The sequence below is a fragment of the Macaca nemestrina genome, chromosome 14, assembly GCF_043159975.1.
Source record: "Macaca nemestrina isolate mMacNem1 chromosome 14, mMacNem.hap1, whole genome shotgun sequence".
NCBI lineage: Eukaryota > Metazoa > Chordata > Mammalia > Primates > Cercopithecidae > Macaca > Macaca nemestrina.
Genome location: NC_092138.1, coordinates 63,257,306 through 63,280,975, shown reverse-complemented (window position 1 = coordinate 63,280,975; position 23,670 = coordinate 63,257,306). Strand labels below are relative to the sequence as shown.

Genomic DNA, 23,670 nt, shown 5'->3' with positions numbered 1-23,670 from the left:
GTAGCTAGTACTACAGACATGCGCCACCACATCTGGCTAATTTTGTATTTTTGGTAGAGACAGGGTTTTGCCATGTTGGCCAGACTGATCTCGAACTCCTGACCTCAGGTGATCTACCCACCTCGGCCTCCCAAAGTGTTGGGATTACAGGTGTGAGCCACCATACCTGGCCTGTGTTTATATTTCTTAAATTGAGGAAACTATTTTAGAGTAGATTAAAACAAATAATGACTCACCTAAAAGAGGATACAAAGATGAACACATCAATAACTGCTTTTCCTTGGAAAATTTAAAACAAACAAACTGACCGTGTCAGTGTTCAGATTTAATTGAAGTCTCATTTTAGGGTCATGCTGCATTAGGTACAAGAAATACAAAACAACTGTGAGAAACTGAAAGCTAAAATGACTGTATTTTTAGTTGATGTGAAACAAAGAGAATGAATTCTTTTACAGTAAAAATTAACTAATGTGGAAAAGATTTCACTGTTTGAATGTAGCAGTAATTGTTGGTAAAATTCCATGTAAGAGAACACTGATGCACAAGACAAGCCACTAAATTTGTGATTTTTTTGGGGGGGAAAACCATGTTAAATGATAAATTAAAATTTTGAATAATTTTGGTTTACTGACTTGGGAATAAGTATCCTGGGTTTTGCAAAATATGGAGGATCTGTTTACCTTATTGCTAATGGATACAGCAGAGCATGGCTTTCAGTTATTTTCAAAGTGAACTGAAGAGCCTAACTGCCCTCTTCATTTAATAAAAAAAAAAAAGAAAAAGAAACATCTTTGGGAATAAACAAAATAATCCAAATTGTTCACTGGAGGGAATCTTTTTGGATCTTTTTATGGCACAGGTAAGTCCGGACACTAATTTTTGTTGCCTTTCCTTTAGCTGCAGCAGATTTAATTCCTTTTCTCTGGTAGTTAGGTGAATTTTTAAGTCTTAAATGTCCAGTTTTCTCTTTCTGTTTTGAGTTTTAACACCCCCTCCTCATTTGGGACAGAACCTGAAGGAGGTGCTTCTAGGCTATGTATTAGAAAGTAAGGCTGACTGGGCGCGGTGGCTCACACCTGTAATCCCAGCAGTTTGGGAAGCCAAGGTGGGTGGATCACAAGGTCAGGAGTTCGAGACCAGCCTGGCCAACATGGCAAAACCCCATGTCTACTAAAGATACTTAGCCAAGTGTGGTGGTGGGCGCCTGTAATCCCAGCCTCTCAGGCAACTGAGGCAGGAGAATCGCTTGAACCCAGGAAGCGGAGGTTGCAGTGAGCCGAGATTGCGGCGTTGCACTCCAGCCTGGGTGACAGTGCGAGACTTGGTCTCAAAAAAAAAAAAAAAGTAAAGCTGAATTTTTCGTGAATGTCTTTTTGGTTACCTCTTGAACAATTTTATAGTGTGGGCTATATCTGACTTTTGTTTTCTTCAAAGATAAGAAAATAGCAGATGAAGTTCTGACTATAGTTGTGAAAGAATACACTTGTTCGGGGCTGAGTGGGCTGTGGGGGAAATACAGAAGTAGAGGGAAAGTCTTTGTTTTAGTTGTTTGGTGTTTAGGGTTTTTTTTATTAAGACAGGGTCTCACTCCATTGCCCAGGTTAGAGTAGAGTGGTGCCATCATGGTTCACTGCAGCCTCGACCTCCCGGGCTTATGCCATCCTCCAGCCTGCCGAGTAGCCGAGACCACAGGCACATGCCACTACACTTGGCTAATTATTTTTATATTTTGTAGAGATAGAGTCTCTCTGTGTTTCTATGTTGCTCAGGCTGGAGGAAGTCTTTGAAACCCTGGTTTGTTGAGGACCATTCTCTGGTACATCTTGTCTCTCATACTGTTTACCTCATCTCTTACCTGGTTGCCGTCTGCAGCACCCATGGCTAAATGGCTTTGATTATCTTCCTTTGACTGAGATAGAGTTAATTGGAGTAGAGTTGACAGAATATAAACACTGTGATGTTGCTAGGAGCAAGAGCATGAAGGCAAACGATTCTAACCTTCCTCTGTGCCAAAGTCTTCTGAAACAAAATTATCACTTGGAAAAGGTATTAAGTGGAATCATCCGTTATATTTTTAAGGTTAAGTTTATTTTTTCTTATGTAAGTATATCTGTCACAAAGGAAGATATTGAACACAAGTACTGAACTTTTTGTTTCATCATAACGTTTGGTTGGTGTGACAAAATTGTTTTGAAGTATTAGTCTCTTGCATTAATGTACTTACTGTTTTTAGTAAGTTGTTTGTGTTGGTAGTTTTTGGCAAAGGCAAAGTGGTGGGAGAGTAATTTTTGAACTAGCTGGCTTTGAAGACTGCCGTTCTGATTATTACATGGTGACTGGGAGGACCTCTCCTCTTTTTCTTCAGACCCATTCTACAAGTAGCAAAATACCGATAACAGAGGTTGCCAGAAATTCTCTTGGAAATCCTCTATAATTACTTGGTTGACTTTTCAAAGTATGCATGTGTGCATGCTTTGCAGACTTCTGCAAAATACACAGTAATCTTTTTAGCAGTTACTATGGTATTGTAAAGATTGCTTCTTAAAGGTTCTTTTCCCTATTTGCCACCCTCAAATAAGTTGTCTTTGTAAATCTCATAAACCAAGACTTTGCTTGAGGGGCAGCAGGATGGGGAGGGTGTCTCTTTTTTTTTATTTTTATTTTTTTGAGATGGAGTCTTGCTCTGTCACCCAGGCTGGAGTGCATTGGCATGATCTCAGCTCACTGCAACCGCAACCTCTGCCTCCCAGGTTCAAGCAGTTCTCCTGCCTCAGCCTCCTGAGTAGCTGGGAATTACAGACGTCTGCCACCATGCCTGGCTAATTTTTTTTTTTTTTTTTGAGATGGAGTTTTGCTCTTGTTGCCCAGGCTGGAGTATAATATCTTGGCTCACCGCAACCTTCTGCCTCCCGGGTTCAAGTGATTCTCCCACTTCAGCCTCCCAAGTAGCTGGGATCACAGGCATGCGCCACCACGCCCGGCTAATTTTGTATTTTTAGTAGAGATGGGATTTCTCCATGTTGGTCACGCTGGTCTTGAATTCCCTACCTCAAGTGATCTGCCCGCCTCAGCCTCCCAAAGTGCTGGGATTACAGGCGTGAGCCACTGCGCTTGGCTGCTAATTTTTGTATGTTTAGTAAAGATGGAGTTTCACTATGTTGGCCAGGTCGGTCTGGAACTCCTGACCTCATGATCTGCCCACCCTGGGCTCCCAAAGTGCTGGGATTACAGGTGTGAGCCACTGCGCCTGGCCGGGGTATCATTTGCTATATGAAGTGGGGTAAAGTGTTTCTCAGGTGTTTTACAAAGACAGTTGGCCCCTTTATAAAGATAGAGTACCTTTAGGCGAGGCTGTGTAAAGATATACATTGTGTATACATACACTTTATGCCAACTCTTCTGGGATGATTTTTCCAGGACCTCTGGAATTTACTTTTTTTTTTTTTTTTTTTTGAGATGGAGTCTCGCTCTGTCGCCCAGGCTGGAGTGCAGTGGCGCGATCTCGGCTCACTGCAAGCTCCGCCTCCCGGGTTCACGCCATTCTCCTGCCTCAGCCTCCCGAGTAGCTGGGACTACAGGCGCCCACAACCGCGCCCGGCTAATTTTTTGTATTTTTAGTAGAGACGGGGTTTCACCGTGGTCTCGATCTCCTGACCTTGTGATCCGCCCGCCTCGGCCTCCCAAAGTGCTGGGATTACAGGCGTGAGCCACTGCGCCCGGCCGGAATTTACTTTTTGTATTATAACCTAAGAGGACTGGATTCTGTTTTACACAGTTGTCTCGTATTTTCATATTAGCAAACATAATAAATTGAGTTTGTGCAGTATGGGCATTATTTTCTCTGGCATAGATAAGCTTTATTGTTTAATTAGAAAGTAATTACAGAAAAATATAAGATTACATCAAATTAAACATCCTCACTTAGATAATGACTTATACCACTTCCTTTAGTAAGTACATAGGCTTCTATTTGAACTAAAAAATGTAATTTTATATGCTGTTTGCTGATAGCTTGCTTTTTCTATCAAGGACCTCTTCCTGTATGTACCTATATAACTGGTAAAATGGCTGTGTACTGCCCCATTTATGGATACGCTAGACTACTTAGTCTCCTGAACTTGATATTTTGGGAATCCCCCTCCCCTCCTTTTATGCTGTTGATCATTTTGTCCGCACGTAAATGTTTGAACAATTATTACGTTATTGTAATTGAGACAGAGTCTCGCTCTGTCACCCAGGCTGGAGAGAAGTGGTATGATCTTGGCTCACTGAATCCTCCACCTCCTAGGATCAAGCCTTCCAGGTTCAAGTGATTCTCCTGCCTCACCCTCCTGAGTAGCTGGGATTACAGTGCCTGCCACCACTCCCAGCTAATTTTTATATTTTTAGTAGAGATGGAGTTTCACCATGTTGGCCAGGATAGTCTCCAACTCCTGGCCTCAAGTGATCTGCCTGCCTTGGACTCCCAACGTGCTGGGATTACAGGCATGAGCCAGTGTGCTTGGACACATTATTTTATCTGAATAAGGGCCTAGAAGTAGAATTGCTGGGTTGAAAGAGTATGCACCAAATAAAATTTGGGTACTAGGCCAAGCGCAGTGGCTTACGCCTGTAATACCAGTACTTTGGGAGGCCAAGGTAGGTGGATCACCTGACGTCAGGAGTTCGACAGCAGCCTGGCCAACATGGTGAAACCCCGTCTCTACTAAAATTACAAAAATTCGCTGGGTGTGGTGGTGTATGCCTGTAATCCCAGCTACTCGGTAGGCTGAGACAGGAGTTATTGCTTGTTCCCAGGAGGTGGAGGTTGCAGTGAGCCGAGATCGCGCCATTGCACTCCAGTCTGGGTGACAGAGTGAGACTCTGTCTCAAAAAAAATAAAATTTTGAGGTACTATTGCTAAGTAACCTTCTAGAAAAGTTAAAATAGATGCATGCTCACCAGAACTGTATGATAATACCTGATTGTTTCACCTTAACTATCAGGTGTCAGTATATTCAATCTTCATTATCAAAACTTAGAGGTGGAAAATAATTTATATCTTGTTCATATCCATTTTATATCTAATTAAATATGTGAGTTCATCAGAACTTTGCAGAGACCAAATATTCCATTTCAAAAAAGTGTTTGGAAGTTAGCTTCCACTGTTATGGAAATAATTCAGCTTATCACCCAAATTTTAGTTTATTAATTTCCAGTGCTAATGTTTAGTTTGGATATACAATGTCAAATTTTGTTTTTTCATAAGATTTTTAAAAAGCGTAAAATAGTTGCTACTCTTAATTTTGGATGGAGTCATTTCAAATCCCTTCTGATATAAGGCAGATTATGAATAAGTAAATAGAAACTATTGGGCTAATTTTAGGATTTCTCTGTAACTACCCTGCTTGATAATTTTTATATCCACTTATAGTCAAGAATGTAGTATCTTTCTTTTCTCAGCAATTTGTATATATATGATACGATTAGGTTTGGTATCACCATTCGGGAAGAGGTGGAGAAGGGAGGTTATATAAATCATTTGTCTTCTCACTAGAAGAATTCTTTGGAGGTTAAAATTTTAAGTACTTTAAAAAATTTTTAAAAGCCCACCAAAACCAAGCTAAAATTTTACTTATCTGCCATTAAATTGTTTTAGATAATTAGTTTGAATAATGGAACAGGCAAGGTTGTATTCCTGGAGCTTTTGGGGCATCATTCTAAGTAATTTTGTGGTCTTTGAATTAATATGTAGATTTAAGGCCTAATAGAGAGATAACTGAGGTGGTGTAGAATAGGAGCTTGGGGAAATGACATTTACTGTATTTGCATAGGAAAGGGCTGTATGTTGGGAAAATGTACAGTATTTTGTCAGGTCAGCTAATAGCTGTAATTATTTAGCAACAGGAGCTTAGCAAGAAGATTGTTATCTTTATCATCAAGAAAGTAGAACTATATGGAAATAAATGATAAGCAGGTGAGCTGCAGGCTGTGGGTAGTTAGATTTGAAAGATACATGCATGTGCTGGGCGCGGTGGCCCACGCCTGTAATCCCAGCATTTTGGGAGGCCGAGGAGGGCGGATCACGAGGTCAGGAGATCGAGACCATCGTGGCTAACACGGTGAAACCCTGTTTCCACTAAAAATACAAAAAATTAGCTGGGCGTTGTGGCGGGCGCCTGTAGTCCCAGCTACTCAGGAGGCTGAGGCAGGAGAATGGCGTGAACTTGGGAGGCGGAGCTTGCAGTGAGCCGAGATCACACCACTGCACTCCAGCCTGGGCGACATAGCAAGACTGCATCTCAAAAAAATAATAATAATAATAAAGAAAGATACATGCATGTGCCCTTGATAATTATACACACTTGGAATGATAAATGATTAACAGCCGTTCTCTCTGATAGACTTCATGGGAGACCGTAGGGGGGAAGAAAAAGAATTTTGCAAAAGAAAATTCAGAAAACAAAGAGAATAGAGAGAAGAAAAGCGAGAAAGAGTCAAGTCGTGGACGTGGAAACAACAACCGGAAAGGAAGAGGTGGCAATCGTGGCAGAGAATGTAAGTACAGACTTTCTCCTCAGTTTTTTCTCTTCTCTTCTTTCGTCTCGAGTGACCCTCCTGTCTCAGCCTCCCAAAGTGTTGGAATTACAGGCATGAGCCACTGCGCTCAGCTTTCTCAAATTTTTTCTTAGGAGTTTCCTTACATTCTGAACAACTGAAAGATTAGTCCATAGCATGCTCATAAATTTGTTTCCTCAATGCAGAATTTGTTCTAATAGTTAACACTAGAAATGAGTGGCACCTGAGTAGTTTCATAAGAGCCTCCTATGTGGTTTCATATCAACATTGACCTGGGCTATAGGCAGGTGGTTGTGTAGTGTGTCTTATGACTGCCTTCTGTTATAAGGCAGACACATTCGTTAATTTTAGAATTGTGTGTGTGTGGCAAAGAAGGGGCCAGGGGTCATTTACTTACAGGTAGATAAAGCTGTTTTTTTCTTCTCCATTTATAGAGACTCATGGTATAGACAAGAGTTAGATTAAGAGAAAAGTTGCTGAATAGGCAGGATTTCTCATAGGCAGACAAGAGTTAGATTAAGGGAAAAGTTGCTGAATAGGCAGGATTTCTCATAGGCAGACAAGAGTTAGATTAAGAGAAAAGTTGCTGAATAGGCAGGATTTCTCATAGGCAGACAAGAGTTAGATTAAGAGAAAAGTTGCTGAATAGGCAGGATTTCTCATAGGCAGACAAGAGTTAGATTAAGAGAAAAGTTGCTGAATAGGCAGGATTTCTCATAGGCAGGTCTCATTTCCATTAGACCTAGGTTTTCTAGGTTTTGTCACTGTTTATGCAAAACAACCCTGTCTGCTCTGGCAGTGTGTCAGTATAGCTAAGTTATGAAAGAATAAAATGTAAATATTTAACATATCATTCTAGAGACTCTTGCTGTCTCATATATTCCACCGATATTTATTGAGTATCTACTATGTAGTGGATACTTTTATAGGCATGCAGCATTGAATAAAATAGGTAAAATCTTTGCCCTTCTAAAACTTATATTTTAAAGAAGGTCAAATGGGATGTAACAATAAAGGAGATAAAATATTTTATATTAATATATTTTAATGGTGTTATGTAGAAATTATGTTATAGGGAAAGACAAAGGCAGAAAGAGATGCAAATTATGGGAAGAGGTCTGGCAAATGTAAGTGGGTTGCCAAGGAAAGCCTCACTGGAATTTATGTGAGTCAACCTCTGACAGAGGTGAGGGGAGCAAGCCATTCCAATATTGTTTATAAAATTTCTGTATTATATAGAGCTATTAATGCCAATATAGGGATGAGAAAAAGAAAAGACTGCGAGTTGGCATCTTCCGGTTAGTATTCTAGAAAAACCCAATTCTAACACTTTAGTTTTTCTAAGAACTCAGTGTTTCCTTGGTATTACTATTTTGCTATTCTGTGCCTTTCCAGGCTTTGAACGTAACTAATGATCAAATTCTGTGATATATTAACATAGTTGCATAATGGAGGTAGTTTTTTTGAAGCAAAAACTTCACAGCAAGTCCACAAAGAAGAAAGAAAAATCAATATGTTATTTTAATTTGTTTTCAGAATTTTCATGTGAATTAAGGAAGATGTGATTTCTTTTTCTCTTTTTTTTTTTTTTTAACTTCTTTTTTTGAGACAAGGTCTTACTCTTCCACCCAGGCTGAAGTGCAGTGGCGTGATCACAGCTCACTGCAGCCTTGATCTCCCTGGGCTCAGGTGATCCTCCCACCTCAGCCTCCTGAGTAGCTGGGACTACTAGCTGCACGCCATCACAACCACGCCTGGCTGATTTTCATATTTTTTGTATTTTATATGTTGTATTTTTACTGAGACAGAGTCTTGCTCACTTGCCCAGACTGGAGTGCAGTGAGGAGATCTCGGCTCACTGCAACCTCTGCCTATTGGGTCCAAGCAATCTCCTGCCTTAGCCTCTCGAGTAGCTGGAACTATAGGTACACGCCACCACACCCGGCTAATTTTTATATTTTTCGCTAGAGACGGGGTTTCCTTGTGTTAGCCAGGCTGGTCTCAAACTCCTGGCCTCAAGTGATCCGCCTGCCTCAGCCTCCCAAAGTGCTGGGATTATAGGTATGAGCCATTGCGCCTGGCCAATTTTTGTATTTTTTTTGTATGTCGCCCAGGCTGGTCTCAAGCTCTTGAGCTCAAGAGATCTGCCCCCCTCAGCTGGAAATTACAAGTGCTAGAACTACAAGTGTAAGCCACTGTGCCTGACCTCATTCAGTTTTTAAGTCACTTATGTTTTTGTTTTTCCTGTTTCTGAACCCGTTGTTTAAATTGTAGCCTGTTTGTCATTCCTTCTTTGCCTTTAATAGGTGCTTGGTAAGGTTACGTACAAGAGGTTTGGAAATGGAAATTTGATTTTTCTGCTCTTTTCCCCCTAGTTAGAGGTGAAGAAAACGGAATTGATTGCAATCAAGTGGACAAACCTTCAGATCGTGGCAAGCGAGCCCGAGGTAGAGGTAAGCTAGAGTAAGAGAGAAGAAAATGCTTTCAATTAGGAGGAAGAAGCAGGCGGTTGCTTTTCTGGACTCTGACTAGGGATAGCAATGTGTTCTGAAAGAATGGCAGGTCGTCTTAAAATCTGATCATTTGTTTACTGATGCCCGTAAATGAACTATTTTGTGTTATGTAGTTTTGAAGAAACCAAAGGGTTGTTTTTGGATGAGCTGAGAAAGCCCTTTCTATGAATAATTTAAAACTTAAAGCTCTAACCAAAGACAAATTATAATTGTATTACATTTGGAATACAATGCAATAGGGTTTTTAAAACCTTACTTTAAAAATACTTTATTGCTAAAAAAGGCTATGTTCATTTGAGCCTTCAGTGAGTTGTAGTCTTTTTGCTGTAGTCCTCACTTCCAGCTATTTTGAAGTGTATAATACGTAATTGTTAAGTAGTCACCTTACTTTACTGTTGAACATTAGAACTTACTCCCTTTTTTTGGGACAGGGTCTTACTCTGTCACCCAGGCTGGAGTGCAGTGGCACCATCTCAGCTAACTGCAACCTCTACCTCCTGGGCTCAAATAATCCTTCCACTTACCCTCCTGAGTATCTGGGACTATAGGTGCGTTCCACCGTGCCCAGCTAATTTTTGTATTTTTGATAGACATGGGGTTTTACCATGTTGACCAGTCTGGTCTCAAACTCCTGGCCTCAAGTGATCCACCCGCCTAATCCTCCCAAAGTGGTGGGATTACAGGCATGAGCCACCGAGCACGGCCTAGAATTTATTCCTTCTGTGTTTTAACCTATCCACCAATCTCTCTTTATTCCCCACCCTCTATACCCATCACCTTCTCTCCCTCTGGTAACTATCTTTCCACTCTTTACCTGCATGAGATAACTTTTTTAGCTCCCATGTGAGTGAGTACGTGTGATATTTGTCTTTCTGTGTCTGGTTTATTTTATTTAATACAGTGTCTTCCAGGTCCATTCATGTTGCTCCAGAGGACATCATTTCATTCTTTTATGACTGAATAGTATTCCAACGTGTAAATTTATCACTTTTTGAAATCCATTCATCTGTTGATAAACACTTAGGTTGATTCTCTGTATTTGTGAATATTGTGAATAGTGCTTCACTTCAAAATAGCTAGAAGTGAGGACTTGAAAAGTTCTCAACACATAGAAATGATAAACGCTCATAGTAACGGATACCCTAAATACCACAACTTGATAATTATGTATTCTCTGCATGTAGCAAAGTACCACATGTACCCCATAAATGTGTTTAAATATTATGTATCAGTAAAAAGTTAAAAATTTAGAAAGAAGAGAAATTGCCACAGCCACCCCAACCTGGCAGCTATGAAGCACTATTGGTTTCCTTTTCTTTGTATAAATATCCAGTAATGGGATTGGTGGATCATATGGTAATTCAATTTTTTGTTTTTGATAAATCTCCATACTGTTTTCCAAAATGGCTGCACCAGTTCATATTCCCACCAGTAGTGTATGAGAGTTCCCTTTTCCCTGTGTCTTCACCAGCATCTGTTTAATTTGCTTAATTAATTAGATGTAGTGGCATGATCATAACTCACTGCAGTCTTGAACTCCTGGGTTCAGGCAATCTTCCTGTCTCAGCCACCTCAGTAGTTGGGATTACAGGCTACTTTTTGTCTTTTTGATAATAGCTGTTCTAAGTGGGGTAAGATGATACCTCATTGTGGTTTTCTTTGTATTTTGTTGATGTTTAATGGTGAACATTTTTTTTTTTTTTTTTTTTTTGAGACGGAGTCTCGCTCTGTCACCCAGGCTGGAGTGCGGTGGCCGGATTTCAGCTCACTGCAAGCTCCGCCTCCCGGGTTCACGCCATTCTCCTGCCTCAGCCTGCCGAGTAGCTGGGACTACAGGCACCCGCCACCTCGCCCGGCTAGTTTTTTGTATTTTTTAGTAGAGACGGGGTTTCACCATGTTAGCCAGGATGGTCTCGATCTCCTGACCTCGTGATCCGCCTGCCTCGGCCTCCCAAAGTGCTGGGATTACAGGCGTGAGCCACCGCGCCCGGCCTAATGATGAACATTTTTTGTGTACCTTTTGGCCATTTGTGTATTGTTTTTTTAGATCCTTTGTCTACTGTTTTTTTTTTTTTTTCCTCTTAAGAGACAGTATCTCACTCTTGCCCAGCCTGGAGTGCGGTGACATGATCTTAACTTACTGCAACCTCGAAATCCTGGGCTCAAGTGATTCTTACACCTCAGCCTCCTGAGCAGCTGGGGCTATAGGCATGAGCCCCACCATGCCTGCCTAATTTTTTGTATTTTTAGTAGAGATGGGGTTTCACTGGTTACACCTTTTATTTATTTATTTACTTATTTAGAGACAGAGTCTCGCTCTGTCTCAAGGCTGGAGTGCACTGGTGCAATCTCAGCCCACTGCAACCTCTTCCTCCAGGATTCAAGCAATTCTCCTGCCTCAGCCTCCCATGTAGCTGGGGCTACAGGCTCAGCTAATTTTTGTATTTTTAAATGGAGATGGGGTTTCACCATGTTGGCCAGGATGGTCTCGATCTCTTGACCTAGTGATCCGCCCGCCTCGGCCTCCCAAAGTGCTGGGATTACAAGGCGTAAGCCCCCGCGCCTAACCTATTTTCATTTTTATTGTTTATTTTTTATTTTTTATTTGTTTTTATTTTTGAGACGGGAGTTTCGCTCTTGTTGCCCTGGCTGGAGTGTAATGGTGGGATCTTGGCTCATCACAACCTCCGCCCCCTGGGTTCAAGCAATTCTTTTGCCTGAGCCTCCCGAGTAGCTGGGATAACAGGCATGCGCCACCATGCCCAGCTAATTTTGTGTTTTCAGTAGAGTAGGGTTTCTCCATGTAGGTCAGGCTTAAATGTGTATTTAAGTTACTTTTCTTCTTTTGTATGTTTCTTTATCTCGTGTATTGATACATGGTTTAGCAGCTTATATGTATTATTTTGGTCTTTTCTTCTGGTGAGATTGAGTCAAGTAAGGTAGTGAACTATTGTTTATTTTTTTTAGAGACAGGGTCTCGCTCTGTTGCCCATCCTGGAGTACGGTGGCATGATCATAGCTCACTGCAACCTTCAACTCTTACGCTCAAGCAATACTCCTGCCTTAGCCTCCTGAGTGGATAGGACTGCAGGTGCACATCACAATGCCCAGCTAATTTTTTTTCTTTTTCTTTTATTGATTGATTGATTGATTGATTGAGACAGAGTCTCGCTCTGTCACCCAGATTGGAGTGCAGTGGTACACTCTCAGCTCACTGCAAGCTTCGCCTCCCGGGTTCATGCCATTCTCCTGCCTCAGCCTCCCGAGTAATTGGGACTACAGGCGCCCGCCACCATGCCTGGCTAATTTTTTGTATTTTTAATAGAGACGGGGTTTCACCATGTTAGCCAGGATGGTCTCGATCTCCTGACCTCGTGATCCGCCCGCCCCGGCCTCCCAAAGTGTTGGGATTACAGGTGTGAGCCATGCTCCTGGCTATGCCCAGCTAATTTTTAAAAGCATTTTTGTAGAGATAGGTCTCCCTGTATTGCCCAGGCTGGTCTTGAACTCCTGACTCCAAGCAGTCCTCCTCCCTTGGCCTCCTAAAGCAGAGGGATTACAGGCACGAGCCACTGCACCTGGCTGCTAATGAATTACACTTGAGTTACAGGGTTTGGTTTCCTTCTGGATGGCAGAAAAATAATGCAAAAAAGGCAACAATAGTTTATTCTGTAACCTTTCTCACTGCTTTATCTTACTGTTTTGTATTTAGTAACTCAGATTAGTTCCTCTACTTTTTTTTTTTTTTTTTGAGATGGAGTCTCGCTCTGTTGCCCAGGCTGGAGTGCAGTGGCACAATCTCGGCTCATTACAAGCTCCCCCTCCTGGGTTCACACCATTCTCCTGGCTCAGGCTCCTGAGTAGTTGGGACTATAAGTACCCACCACCACACCTGGCTAATTTTTTGTATTTTTAGTAGAGACAAGGTTTCACTGCGTTAGCCAGGATGGTCTCGATCTCCTGACTTCGTGATCCGCCCGTGATCCTCCCAAAGTGCTGGGATTACAGGTGTGAGCCACTGCTCCTGGCCATATATCAGTCTTAAATGTAGCAACTGATATTTACATACCTATTGTGTTGTTGAAGATATTGCTGTAAATAAGCTTTGTTCCTCAGTGAATTCCAGGGATGTTTTGTCATTTTCATTTGATTAATGTAGTATTCTTTGAGGCTGGGGCGGGGTTATTCCAGACTCTCTTGAGAATGTAGGGGGATAGACTCCCAAGTCTCTGAGCCAGAAAAACACCAAAGATGCCCCCTTCTGTTTGTGGCCTGAACAGGTCCCTGGACATGGAAGTAGTACCATCTATATTATTGAACTAGTCCTGAGAAATCTGGAATTTTTTTGAGGCCGGGTCTTGCTATGTTGCTCAGGCTGGCCTCTGGCACAGCTAGCCCTTTTTTTTTTTTTTTTTCTTTTTAAATTATACTTTTAAGTTCTAGGGTGCACGTGTACAACGTGCAGGTTTGTTACATATGTATACATGTGCCATGTTGGTGTGTTGCACCCATTAACTGGTCATTTACATTAGGTATATCTCCTAATTCTGTCCCTCCCCTCTCCCACAACCCCACAACAGGCCCCGGTGTGGGATGTTCCCCACCCTGTGGCACAGCTAGCTTTTAAAGTCCTTCTTACTATCTTTTGGGGATGAAGGGAAGGAGTGCTTTCTATCTTTTTAGATTAGGCCCACTTTCTGCATTTGCTTCCCTTCAGGCTGTTTGAAAAGGAGGGTTGTCTGCAGTTAAGATCTGCCCCAATAGGGGTGGTTGGTTGTTCTTTGAATTTCGGCTTTCAGAGTAATGAGCAACTAGGCCAGGCATGGTAGCTCACACCTATAATCCCAGCACTTTCGGAGGCTGAGGTGAGCGGATCACTGGAAGCCGGGAGTTCAAGACCAGCCTGGCCAATATGGCCAGTGAAATCCCAACTCAGAAAAAGAAAAAAAAAAGTAATGAGCAACTTTTCCATTTCGATTCTCAGCATGGAATATGTAAATATTAGTCAAAACTTGAAGCGGGGAGTGGTGGCTTACGCCTGTAATCCCAGTACTTTGGGAGGGTGAGGTGGGTGGATCACTTGAAGTCAGGAGTTCAAGACCAGCCTGGACAACGTGGTGAAACCCTGTCTCCACTAAAAATACAAAAATTATCCAGGCGTGGTGACGCAGGCCTGTAATCCCAGCTACTCGGGAGACTGAGGCACAAAAATCATTTGAACCTGGGAGGTGGAGGTTGTGGTGAGCTGAGATTACGCCACTGCACTCCAACCTCGGTGACAGAGCAAGACTCTGTCTCCAAAAATTCAAAAAAAAAAACCCTTGAACAGTCATTCACCAGATACGTAGTAGAGTCCCAGGGCTTGAGGAGGAAAGGTACAGCATTTACCATAACATGGTTTATTCACTTTGATAATCTTTGGAAACGTTGGACTTGGTTTTCATGATTAAAATACACTGGATTTTTATTCTGAGCTGCTAGATTAATCTGTTCCTTCCAGATAACAATGCAGGGAAATGGTATATACACAGAAACCAACGTTACTAGTAGCATTACTGCCAGGTGAGTGCGAAACAATAATTCCATTATCTTGTTAGAATTTATGGGGAAGATGGATTGGATTTTTTTTTTATTTTTTTATTTTTTGAGACGGAGTCTCGCTCTGTCGCCCAGGCTGGAGTGCAGTGGCCGGATCTCAGCTCACTGCAAGCTCCGTCCCCCAGGTTTACGCCATTCTCCTGCCTCAGCCTCCCGAGTAGCTGGGACTACAGGCGCCTGCCACCTCGCTCGGCTAGTTTTTTGTGTTTTTTAGTGGAGACGGGGTTTCACTGTGTTAGCCAGGATGATCTCGATCTCCTGACCTCGTGATCCACCCGTCTCGGCCTCCCAAAGTGCTGGGATTACAGGCTTGAGCCACCGCGCCCCGCCCCGGATTGGATTTTTTAATTAAAAAAAATTTTTTGTTAGAGGCTCATGCCACTGTGCCCATAAAAAATAGTTTTGTAGAGAGGGAGTCTCCCTGTATTGCCCAGACTGGCCTTGAACTCCTTGCTCAAGCCATCCTTCCACCTCAACTTCCAAATTGTTGAGATGATAGGTGTGAGCCACCATGCCTGTCTCAGAAAAGTTTTTAATTTTCATAAAGTCCATTTTGTCTAGTTTTTCTTTTTTTGCCTGTAGTTTTGGTGTCATATTGAAGAAATCATTGCTAAATCCAGTGTTGTAAAGCATTTGCTTTGTGTTTTTCTCTGAGAGTTTTATAGTTTTAGCTCTTAAATTTAGGCCTTTGCTCTTCAGTTCAGGATTTTAATGAAGAGAGAATGTGGAAAGGTGCTAGTCATAATTTTCTCTTCTTGTTTGCTTATTCCCATGCTTGCTGCCATTTTGGTCTTTGATCAAAGACCTAGTATTTAAAATGATATTTAACAGTGCCTTCAGCTTACTTTGAATTTTCCTCTTTCTGGTTCTCATTTCATTTTATAGTAGTGGCTTATAATTCCATGGTGTTTGCCCTTCCTGATTTTAAAGGGTGCAGACTGTTTTATAATATAACCTTCCTGTGTTTAGCTGTCAAATACCACAAATATAATACAAGGAGAATTTAATTCTTTTCTAGCCTTAGAAGTCACTAACTGGGTATAGGTAGTTGTATCATCAGGGATCAGTAAATTGGAAATTGGATGCCCTGGATTGGAATGTTGGTGCCATTAGGAACAATGATAATATTGTCTGGGTAGTGAGTATAGGATGAAGAAGGAAGTGTAATTGTGTAGGACATGAATATTATTTTATAATATAATTGTTTTTTTTTTTTTAAAGGATTTGGACGTGGCAGAGGGAGAGGGGCAGGAAGGTTCTCAACCCAAGGCATGGGGTAAGTCATAGCCATCCTATTTTTATAGTTATTTAATTCCCTAGTTTTTATGCTTCAATTGCCTCTAATACCCTGCATCTAATTTGATCATCATGGTGAATCTAGTGTTTTCTATACTTAAAGAGATTTACAAATAAGAAAAATAATATGAATAAAATTGATCTTTTAAATAGGCATTAGAGCAGGGTTTCTAGCCTTGGCACTATTGATTGTGGATTGGATAATACTTCCATGGAGTGGTAGGGTCTCCTGTATATTGTAGGATGTTTAGCAACATCTGTCCTCTCTGTACTATTAATAAATATCAGTAGCAGTCACCTGAAGTTGTGACAACATACCTACAGACATACCTAAATGGCACTGCCTAAGGGCCATGTTAGTTAATCCAGCCATTGTCTTTGAATGCTAAGTAAATGTAGTGCTTATTTATGTATAAGTGATATCTTTTTCCTGAATTGTAATAGTGAACATTGAACAGACTCAAAGGTAGTAAAATCAGAGGTTTATTTCTTGTTTCTGGGTGTTATTTTACTTTTTGTTGCTTCTAAAACATTAGCTCCCATTGAATTTTTAGAAAAAGTTTTAAAACATCCTGTGGAAGCCATACGTAGATGCAGTCAAGGAAGGGAATTGGCTCCAAGAAAAGCCCTTTGTCTCTCTCTAACTTCAGGCAGCACTCTTGGTGTCAGTGCCTTCTAGATAAGTGGTGGTGCCTCCTGCAATCAGACTTCTTCCTAAGCTCCTTCGAGGAAAAGGAGGGATAAAAACACAGGGAGCAAACTCTCAGGAGCGCTTTAAGACATAGCCCTGCCCATTAGCTGTAAATTGTTTTGTGGATTTTTCTGTTTACTTCACATTCCTTTGTGAAAATTTTTTAAGGTAATATTTGTTTTGGCTCATGTTAGACCTCTGAACCATGATTCAGTTAAACTGGGTGTTCAGTTTAGGATTTTATTGAAAAGAAATAGAGGTGCTGAACAAAATATTTTCTTCTTTATCTAATGTTTCTATAAAGGAGCATATAATTCTAAGCTATAAAAGGTTCAAAGCCAAACTTGGATTCTGACTTGGGAAGAAAATACCTGTGTTCCCTATTTATTCCTTATTTTTCAGCAGGACTCTTATGAGAGCCCTTATTCTGCCTTGAAAGATTATGGGTCTCCTTGTCTGCTTTAGGATGCTGAGGACCATGTTTTAGTAAAATAAGGCTATTATACCAGAATGTGTGGAAGGTCCCTAGGCAGCTTCTGGTTTTCACATCTGCATCTCCATGGCTGGCAGAATTAGTTATATTTAAATAGGGGAAGGAGAGGTGATGTCTTTTACAGTGGCTGTGAGAAGACACTGGGCTTGTTTGGTGGAAGATCGTGTATGGTTAATATTTTGGCTTAGGTGCTTGCTTCTTTTGCCTTTATTATTTCTTTATTTCAAACCCCAGGACATTTAATCCTGCGGACTATTCAGATTCTACATCTACAGATGTGTGTGGGACAAAGCTAGTAGTTTGGGAAGCTGCTCAGAATGGTGCAGATGAGGGAACTGGTAAGTGTTCTGTTTTTGCCAGAGATGAGTTTTAAATGTTTGAGCTATTAAGAGTTTTATGTTCTCACGCAAAGATGAAGTCTAAATGTGCTGATGGAAAAGAATGAAAACCAGGCTACTGTCCTACCTCTGAAATTATTCTTAGTTGGTTCTTACCACCAAAGTCTGTCACATATAAATCTCATGATGACAAAGAATTTGATTTTCCCTTCTGTGAGCTAAGAAAGAGGCTATATAAGGTAATTGGCATAAATCAGCACAAACCCACACTCCAATCAAAGTATGTCACAGATATATAGAATTTCTGAGGAGAAGATTTTTTACTGGAAGTACTTCCCATTTCTAATGGTGGATTCTTTGGTCAGATAATGTATGATAATGCGGTAGATGATAGATGGATTTGTAGCAACGTTGCTACTGCAGGTTTTTCTGTATCATGCTGTTTCTGGATTATTTTCTGAAATTCTTGGGGTAAATATTGGTTGTTTATTTATATAGAGCTCTTTGTACAGTAAGTATTGAGATTATACTTATAGAAACATAATTTAGCCAGGTGCAGTGGCTCACACCTGTAATCCCAGCACTTTGGGAGACCGAGGCAGATGGAGCATTTGAGGTCAGGAATTCGAGAGCAGCCTGGCCAACATGGTGAAACCCCGTCTCTACAGAAATATAAAAAAATTAGCCAGGCTTGGTGGTGCGTGCCTGTAATCCCAGCTACTTGGGAGGCTGAGACAGGAGAATCGCTTGAACCCAGGAGGTGGAGGTTGCAATGAGCCGAGATCGTGCCATTGCACTCCAGCCTGGGTAACAGAGCGAGACTTCATCTCAAAACAACAACAACAAAAACAAAAACATAATTTAACACAATGAAATATAACCTAGATTTAGAATATAGTTCAATAAATTATCAAGCCCTGGTGCAAGTTGTTCATGCCTGTAATCTCAGCATTTAGGTGGCTGAGGCGGGAGGATCACTTGAGCCACAGTTTGAGGTGAGCCTGATTAACATAGTAAGATCTCATCTATACTAAGAAAACGTAAAAAATTAACATGGCATGGTGGTTGCGCCTATGGTCCCAGCTGCTTGGGAGGCTGGAGAGGGGAGTGTCACTTGAGCCTGGGAGGTTGAGGATGACATAAGCTATGATTGTACCACTGCACTCCAACCTGGCAACAGAGCAAGGCTGTGTCTCAAAAAATAAAAAATAAAATAAAATAATGCACACAAGCATCCATATAACATCAACCCTAGCCAGAAAGTAAGAGAGTACGACCAGAATCACAACTAATCAACTGTAAATAGAGAAACTGTAAAGAGGGTCAACAAAATTTGTAAGTTGTTATTTGAAAACACTAGTAAAATTGTTAAGCTTCTTATGAGATCATCAAGGGAAGGTGAAGAACATGAGTAATTAGTTCCAGGAAGGAGAAAAGGAATATTGATATAGATCATACAGATATTAAGGAGATTATAAGATACTGTATGTCGATTTTTTTTTTTTTTGGCAACAAGTTTGGAATTACTAATTTCACTCTTGTAAAAATCTTTAAGTATTTGAAAATAGAATTCAGTAAGACAGAAACAGGAAAAGGTTACCATAACCACGTTAAAATTATGCTTGGGTTGAGCGTGTTAAATCACACCTGTAATCCCAGCACTTTGGGAGGCTTAGGTGGGCAGATCACTTGAGCTCAGGAGTTTGAGACCAGCCTGGGCAACATGGTGAAACCCCATCTCTGCAAAAAAATACAAAAATTAGCTGGGTGTAGTAGCATATGCCTGTGGTCTCAGCTACTTGGGATGCTGAGGTGGGAGAATCACTTGAATCTGGGAGACATAGGTTGCAGTGAGCTGAGATTGTGCCACTGCACTTTAGCCTGGGTGACAGAGTGGGACTCTGTCTCAAAAAAAGAAAGAGAGAGAGAAAGAAAGAACGAAAGAAAGAGAAAGAATGAATTACACCTGGTATTTAAGTGTGCTTAACTGTGTTTTTTGGGGTGGGGGGGTTTTGAGATGGAGTCTCTGTCACCCAGGCTGGAGTACAATGGCATGATCTTGGCTCACTGCAACCTCCACCTCCCAGGTTCAAGCGATTCTCCTGCCTCAGCGTCCTGAGTAGCTGGGATTACAGGTGTCCGGCACTATGCCTGGCTAATTTTGTTGTATTTTTAGTAGGCAGGGTTTCACCATGTTGGCCAGGCTAGTCTCTAACTGCTGACCTCAAATGGTCCACTCACCTTGGCCTCCCAAAGTGCTGGGATTACAGGCGTAAGCCACCATGCCCCACCTTCTTTTCTTTTTCTTTTTTTAAGAGAACATCTCACTCTGTTGTCCGGGCCGGAGTGCAGTGGTGTGATCATCACTCACTGTAGCCTTGAACCACTGGATTCAAGCCATCTTCCCACCTTAACCTCCCTAGTACTTACTGCTGGGACTATGGCACACACCACTGCACTGGGTGAATTTTAAAATTTTTTGTAGATAAAAGATTTTGCATTGTTGCAGAGGCTGGTCTTGAACTCCTGGCTTCAAAGATCCTCCCACCCAGCCAGTGCTGGGATTACTGACATGAGCCACCATGCCCAGCTTAGTTTGTTTAACTTTTAAAAAACAAATCAGTCCACTCCTAGATGCATACCCAAAAGACAGGAAAATGTAGGTTCACATAAAAATCTTGTACAAAAAGATTCATAGCAACATAATTAATAATTATAAAAAAGTAGAAACAACCCATACTTCCTATTGAACAGGTCTGTCAGGGTAGGGGAAGAAACCTCAAATGTTTATCAATGGATGAATGTATAAGCAAAATATAGAATATACATAGAATAGAATAATGTTCAGCCATAAAAAGGAATTAAGGTACATGCTACAACATGAATGAACCTTGAAAATAGTATGGAAAATAGTATGCAGAGTCACAGAAAGACCACATATATTGTGTTTTATGATTTTATTTGTCTGAAATGTCTAAGGCAAATTTATAGGGACAGAAATTAGCTTGGTGGTTGCCTAGGACTGGAACTATTTGGGAAAAGTGGTGAGTGACTGCGAATGAGTATGGGGTTTGTTTCAGAGGTGATGGTTACACAAATTGTGAATATACTAAAAATTATTCAGCCGTCTACTGTAAAAGGGTAGATTTCATGTTATGTGTGTTATATATAAAAATACAGAAATAAGTATTATCCATTTAACAGAATTAAAGATAAAAATCCTTATGATTATTTCTGTAAGGAAGAGCGTTCAATATTCGTTCATGATTAAAACAAACCAACAGTGTTTCTGAATGGCATGTGGGATTTGAGCCGGATAATGGTCTTTGATTCCAGCAACATGGAGACTTTGTACCATGGCCCATTCTTAGTGCTCGAATGTCCCAACGTGAAGCTGACGAAGCCGACCAGGCTGCACATGCCTTCAGCCATGACTGTGTATGCTTTGGTGGTGGTGTCTTGCTTCCTCATGACCAGAGGAATAATTTATGATGTTATTGTTGAACCTCCAAGTGTTGGCTCTGTGACTGATGAACATGGGCATCAGAGGCCAGTAGCTTTCTTGGTGTACAGAGTAAATGGACAATATATTATTATGGAAGGACTTGCATCCAGCTTCCTGTTTACAGTGGGAGGTTTAGGTTTCATAATCCTGGACCAGTCAAATGCACCAGATATCCCCAAACGCAGCAAATTTCTTCTTTTATTTTTTGGATTTGTTTGTGTCCTATTGAGTTTTTTTTACAGTTACAGTATTCATGAGAATGAAACTGCCAGGCAATCTGATAGGTTAGAGTGCCTTTTGAGAAGAAATCAATGGATACTGGATTTGCTCCTGTCAATGAAGTTTTAAAGTCTATACCAATCCGCTATTGTGAAATGTGGAAAAGAATGAAGAGCAGCAGTAAAGAAATATGTAGTGAAAACACTGGAAGTGTATTGATGCTTGGAGTAAAATTTCTTCTTGGTATCAGAGACAAGTTTATCACAGTATTTTTTTTCCTGCTGATCTGTTGAGATCAGTGATGTTGAGTGACATTTTCTTCTTAGTTTTTCGTTTTTTAAAGAAAATATACTCCAGTTTACAAATATAATATTGAATAAAGTGATTATGTTTTATAGCCCCTTTAACTTTTTTTTGTAGATGACATTTCTGATTTTCAGAATTAATGTAAAATCAAGAAGCAAGATTCCATAAGTTGAGAATTCTGGATGGCTGATCAGTTTTACCTATGGTGCCTTGCCTTTTAATAGGGAGTGTGATAATACATTATTCCAAATATGTATGTATGACTGTTTCCTGAACAATAAGATCTATGAAAGGAGCAGAAATAATTTTTCTAATTAAAAACAAACAAAACCCTGGCAATTAGAAATACAAGGAATTTCCTTAATCAGATAAGGAATATCTGTAAACTTACAGCAGGTATTACAGTCACTGGTGATATATTGAGTGTTTTTCCTCTGGAACAGGATAAAAACATGTGGTCACTGCTTCCATTCGCACTGTTCTGGAGGTCCTAGCCAGTGCAATAAAGAAAAATAAGTAAGTCATAAGGACTGGAAAGGGAGAATAAACCGTTGTTTTCTGTGATTATGTAAAAGAAACTATAGATGAATTATTGGGGAGTTTCACAAGCACAAAATGCAAGACACAAGTTTCATGAATGAATGTATTTCTGTAAATCGTCAACAAACAGAAAATGGAAAAAAATTGCTAGTAGCTCCAGAAAACACCAAATACCTAGGAATAAGTCTAATGATATGTAAAATATGTAAGATTAGAAAAAATAGAAAACAATATTGAGAGAAAATAAAGAAGTCAATAAATAGAGGGATATACCACTTTAATATATTTTAGTCTTACTGTTGTGACATTTAGTTTTTATTGACTCAGTCTTTGAATTTATTAATCCATGGTAGTCCATCTCATGTAAATATTCCCCATTGATTTTTTAAAAAAATCAAATTTGTTGATGTAGTTTATATATATATATGATAAAATTCTCCCTTTAGAGGTATAGAGGATGAATTCTAACAAATGCGTATAGAATTATAACCAGCATTAAAATATAATTATGGTGCTTCTTTACTAGCAATGAACAATTGTAAACAACGAATAAGAAAAACAGTACTTTTTTTAGAGTACCAAAAAAACAAGAAATAGTTGTATTTCTGACTATATATATGCAAGATTTGTATGTTGATATTATGCAACATGTTGGGAAAGATAAAAGAAGACCCTCATAAAAGGAAACATATTCAGTGTTCATGAATTGGAAGACTCAAAATCTTTGAAATGTCATTTCTCTCCAAATTGATCGATAGCTTCAGCATAATTCCAATCAAAATCTTCTCAGATTTTTGACAACTTGATTCTTTTTTTTGAGATGGATTCTCACTCTGTCACCCAGGCTGGAGTGCAGTGTTGCGATCTCACCTCACTGCAACCTCCACCTCCTGGGTTCAAGTGATCTCCTACCTCAGCCTCCTGAGTAGCTGGGATTACAGGTGTGTGCCACCATGCCCAGCTGTTTTTTTTTTTTTTTCCCCCTGTATTTTTAGCAGAGACGGGGTTTCACCATGTTGGCCGGGTCAGTATTGAACTCCTGACCTCAAGTGATCTGCCCACCTCAGCCTCCCAAAGTGGTGGGATTACAGGTGTGAGATATTTTGCCTGGCCTTGACCACTTGACTCTAAAATTTTTATATAATATTAAAGGGACTAAAGTAGCGTAAACAGTTTTGAAAAGAAAAAAAAGTTCTACACTCCCTAATTTTAAGAACTGCTCTAACACTACAGTAAGCAAGACATATAAATCAATAGCATAGTAGTTTACATATACATATGGCTAATTGTTTTTTGTCAAAGATTATGAGGCAGTTCAATGCTATACATTATACTGTATACAAAAATTACCCTGCAAGTTTACACTTAAACATGAAACCTAAAAGTACAACTTACAAAGAACTTAGAGTGGCAAATCTTAGTGACTTTAGGTTAGGTGAAGATTTCTTTATAGAATCTGATAAGCCTGAGTCATAAAAGAGAAAACTGACAAAGTACATTTTATCAAAAATTGTAAAATTCTTCTGAAGAGAAAAATGATAGGATGAGATGTAGTCTTGGAGAAAATGTTTATATAAAATCCATATTTGATAAGGACTTATATACAAAATAAA

The 23,670-nt window shown here is 40.3% G+C and overlaps 1 protein-coding gene and 1 pseudogene across 3 annotated transcripts in view; both read left to right on the top strand.

The window, feature by feature from the left end:
• Window positions 1–23,670, top strand: part of LOC105485672 (ubiquitin associated protein 2) — a 138,388-nt gene that overhangs the window by 60,663 nt on the left and 54,055 nt on the right. For all 3 annotated transcript variants that reach the window (XM_011748011.3, XM_071077921.1, XM_071077920.1), the window contains 4 exons: window positions 6,384–6,537; window positions 8,934–9,011; window positions 15,891–15,945; window positions 17,384–17,487. In XM_011748011.3, coding sequence (XP_011746313.1) covers window positions 6,384–6,537; window positions 8,934–9,011; window positions 15,891–15,945; window positions 17,384–17,487 — 391 coding nt within the window. The remainder of the gene's footprint in view (window positions 1–6,383; window positions 6,538–8,933; window positions 9,012–15,890; window positions 15,946–17,383; window positions 17,488–23,670) is intronic.
• On the top strand, window positions 17,494–22,133 carry LOC105485671 (oligosaccharyltransferase complex subunit OSTC pseudogene; annotated as a pseudogene).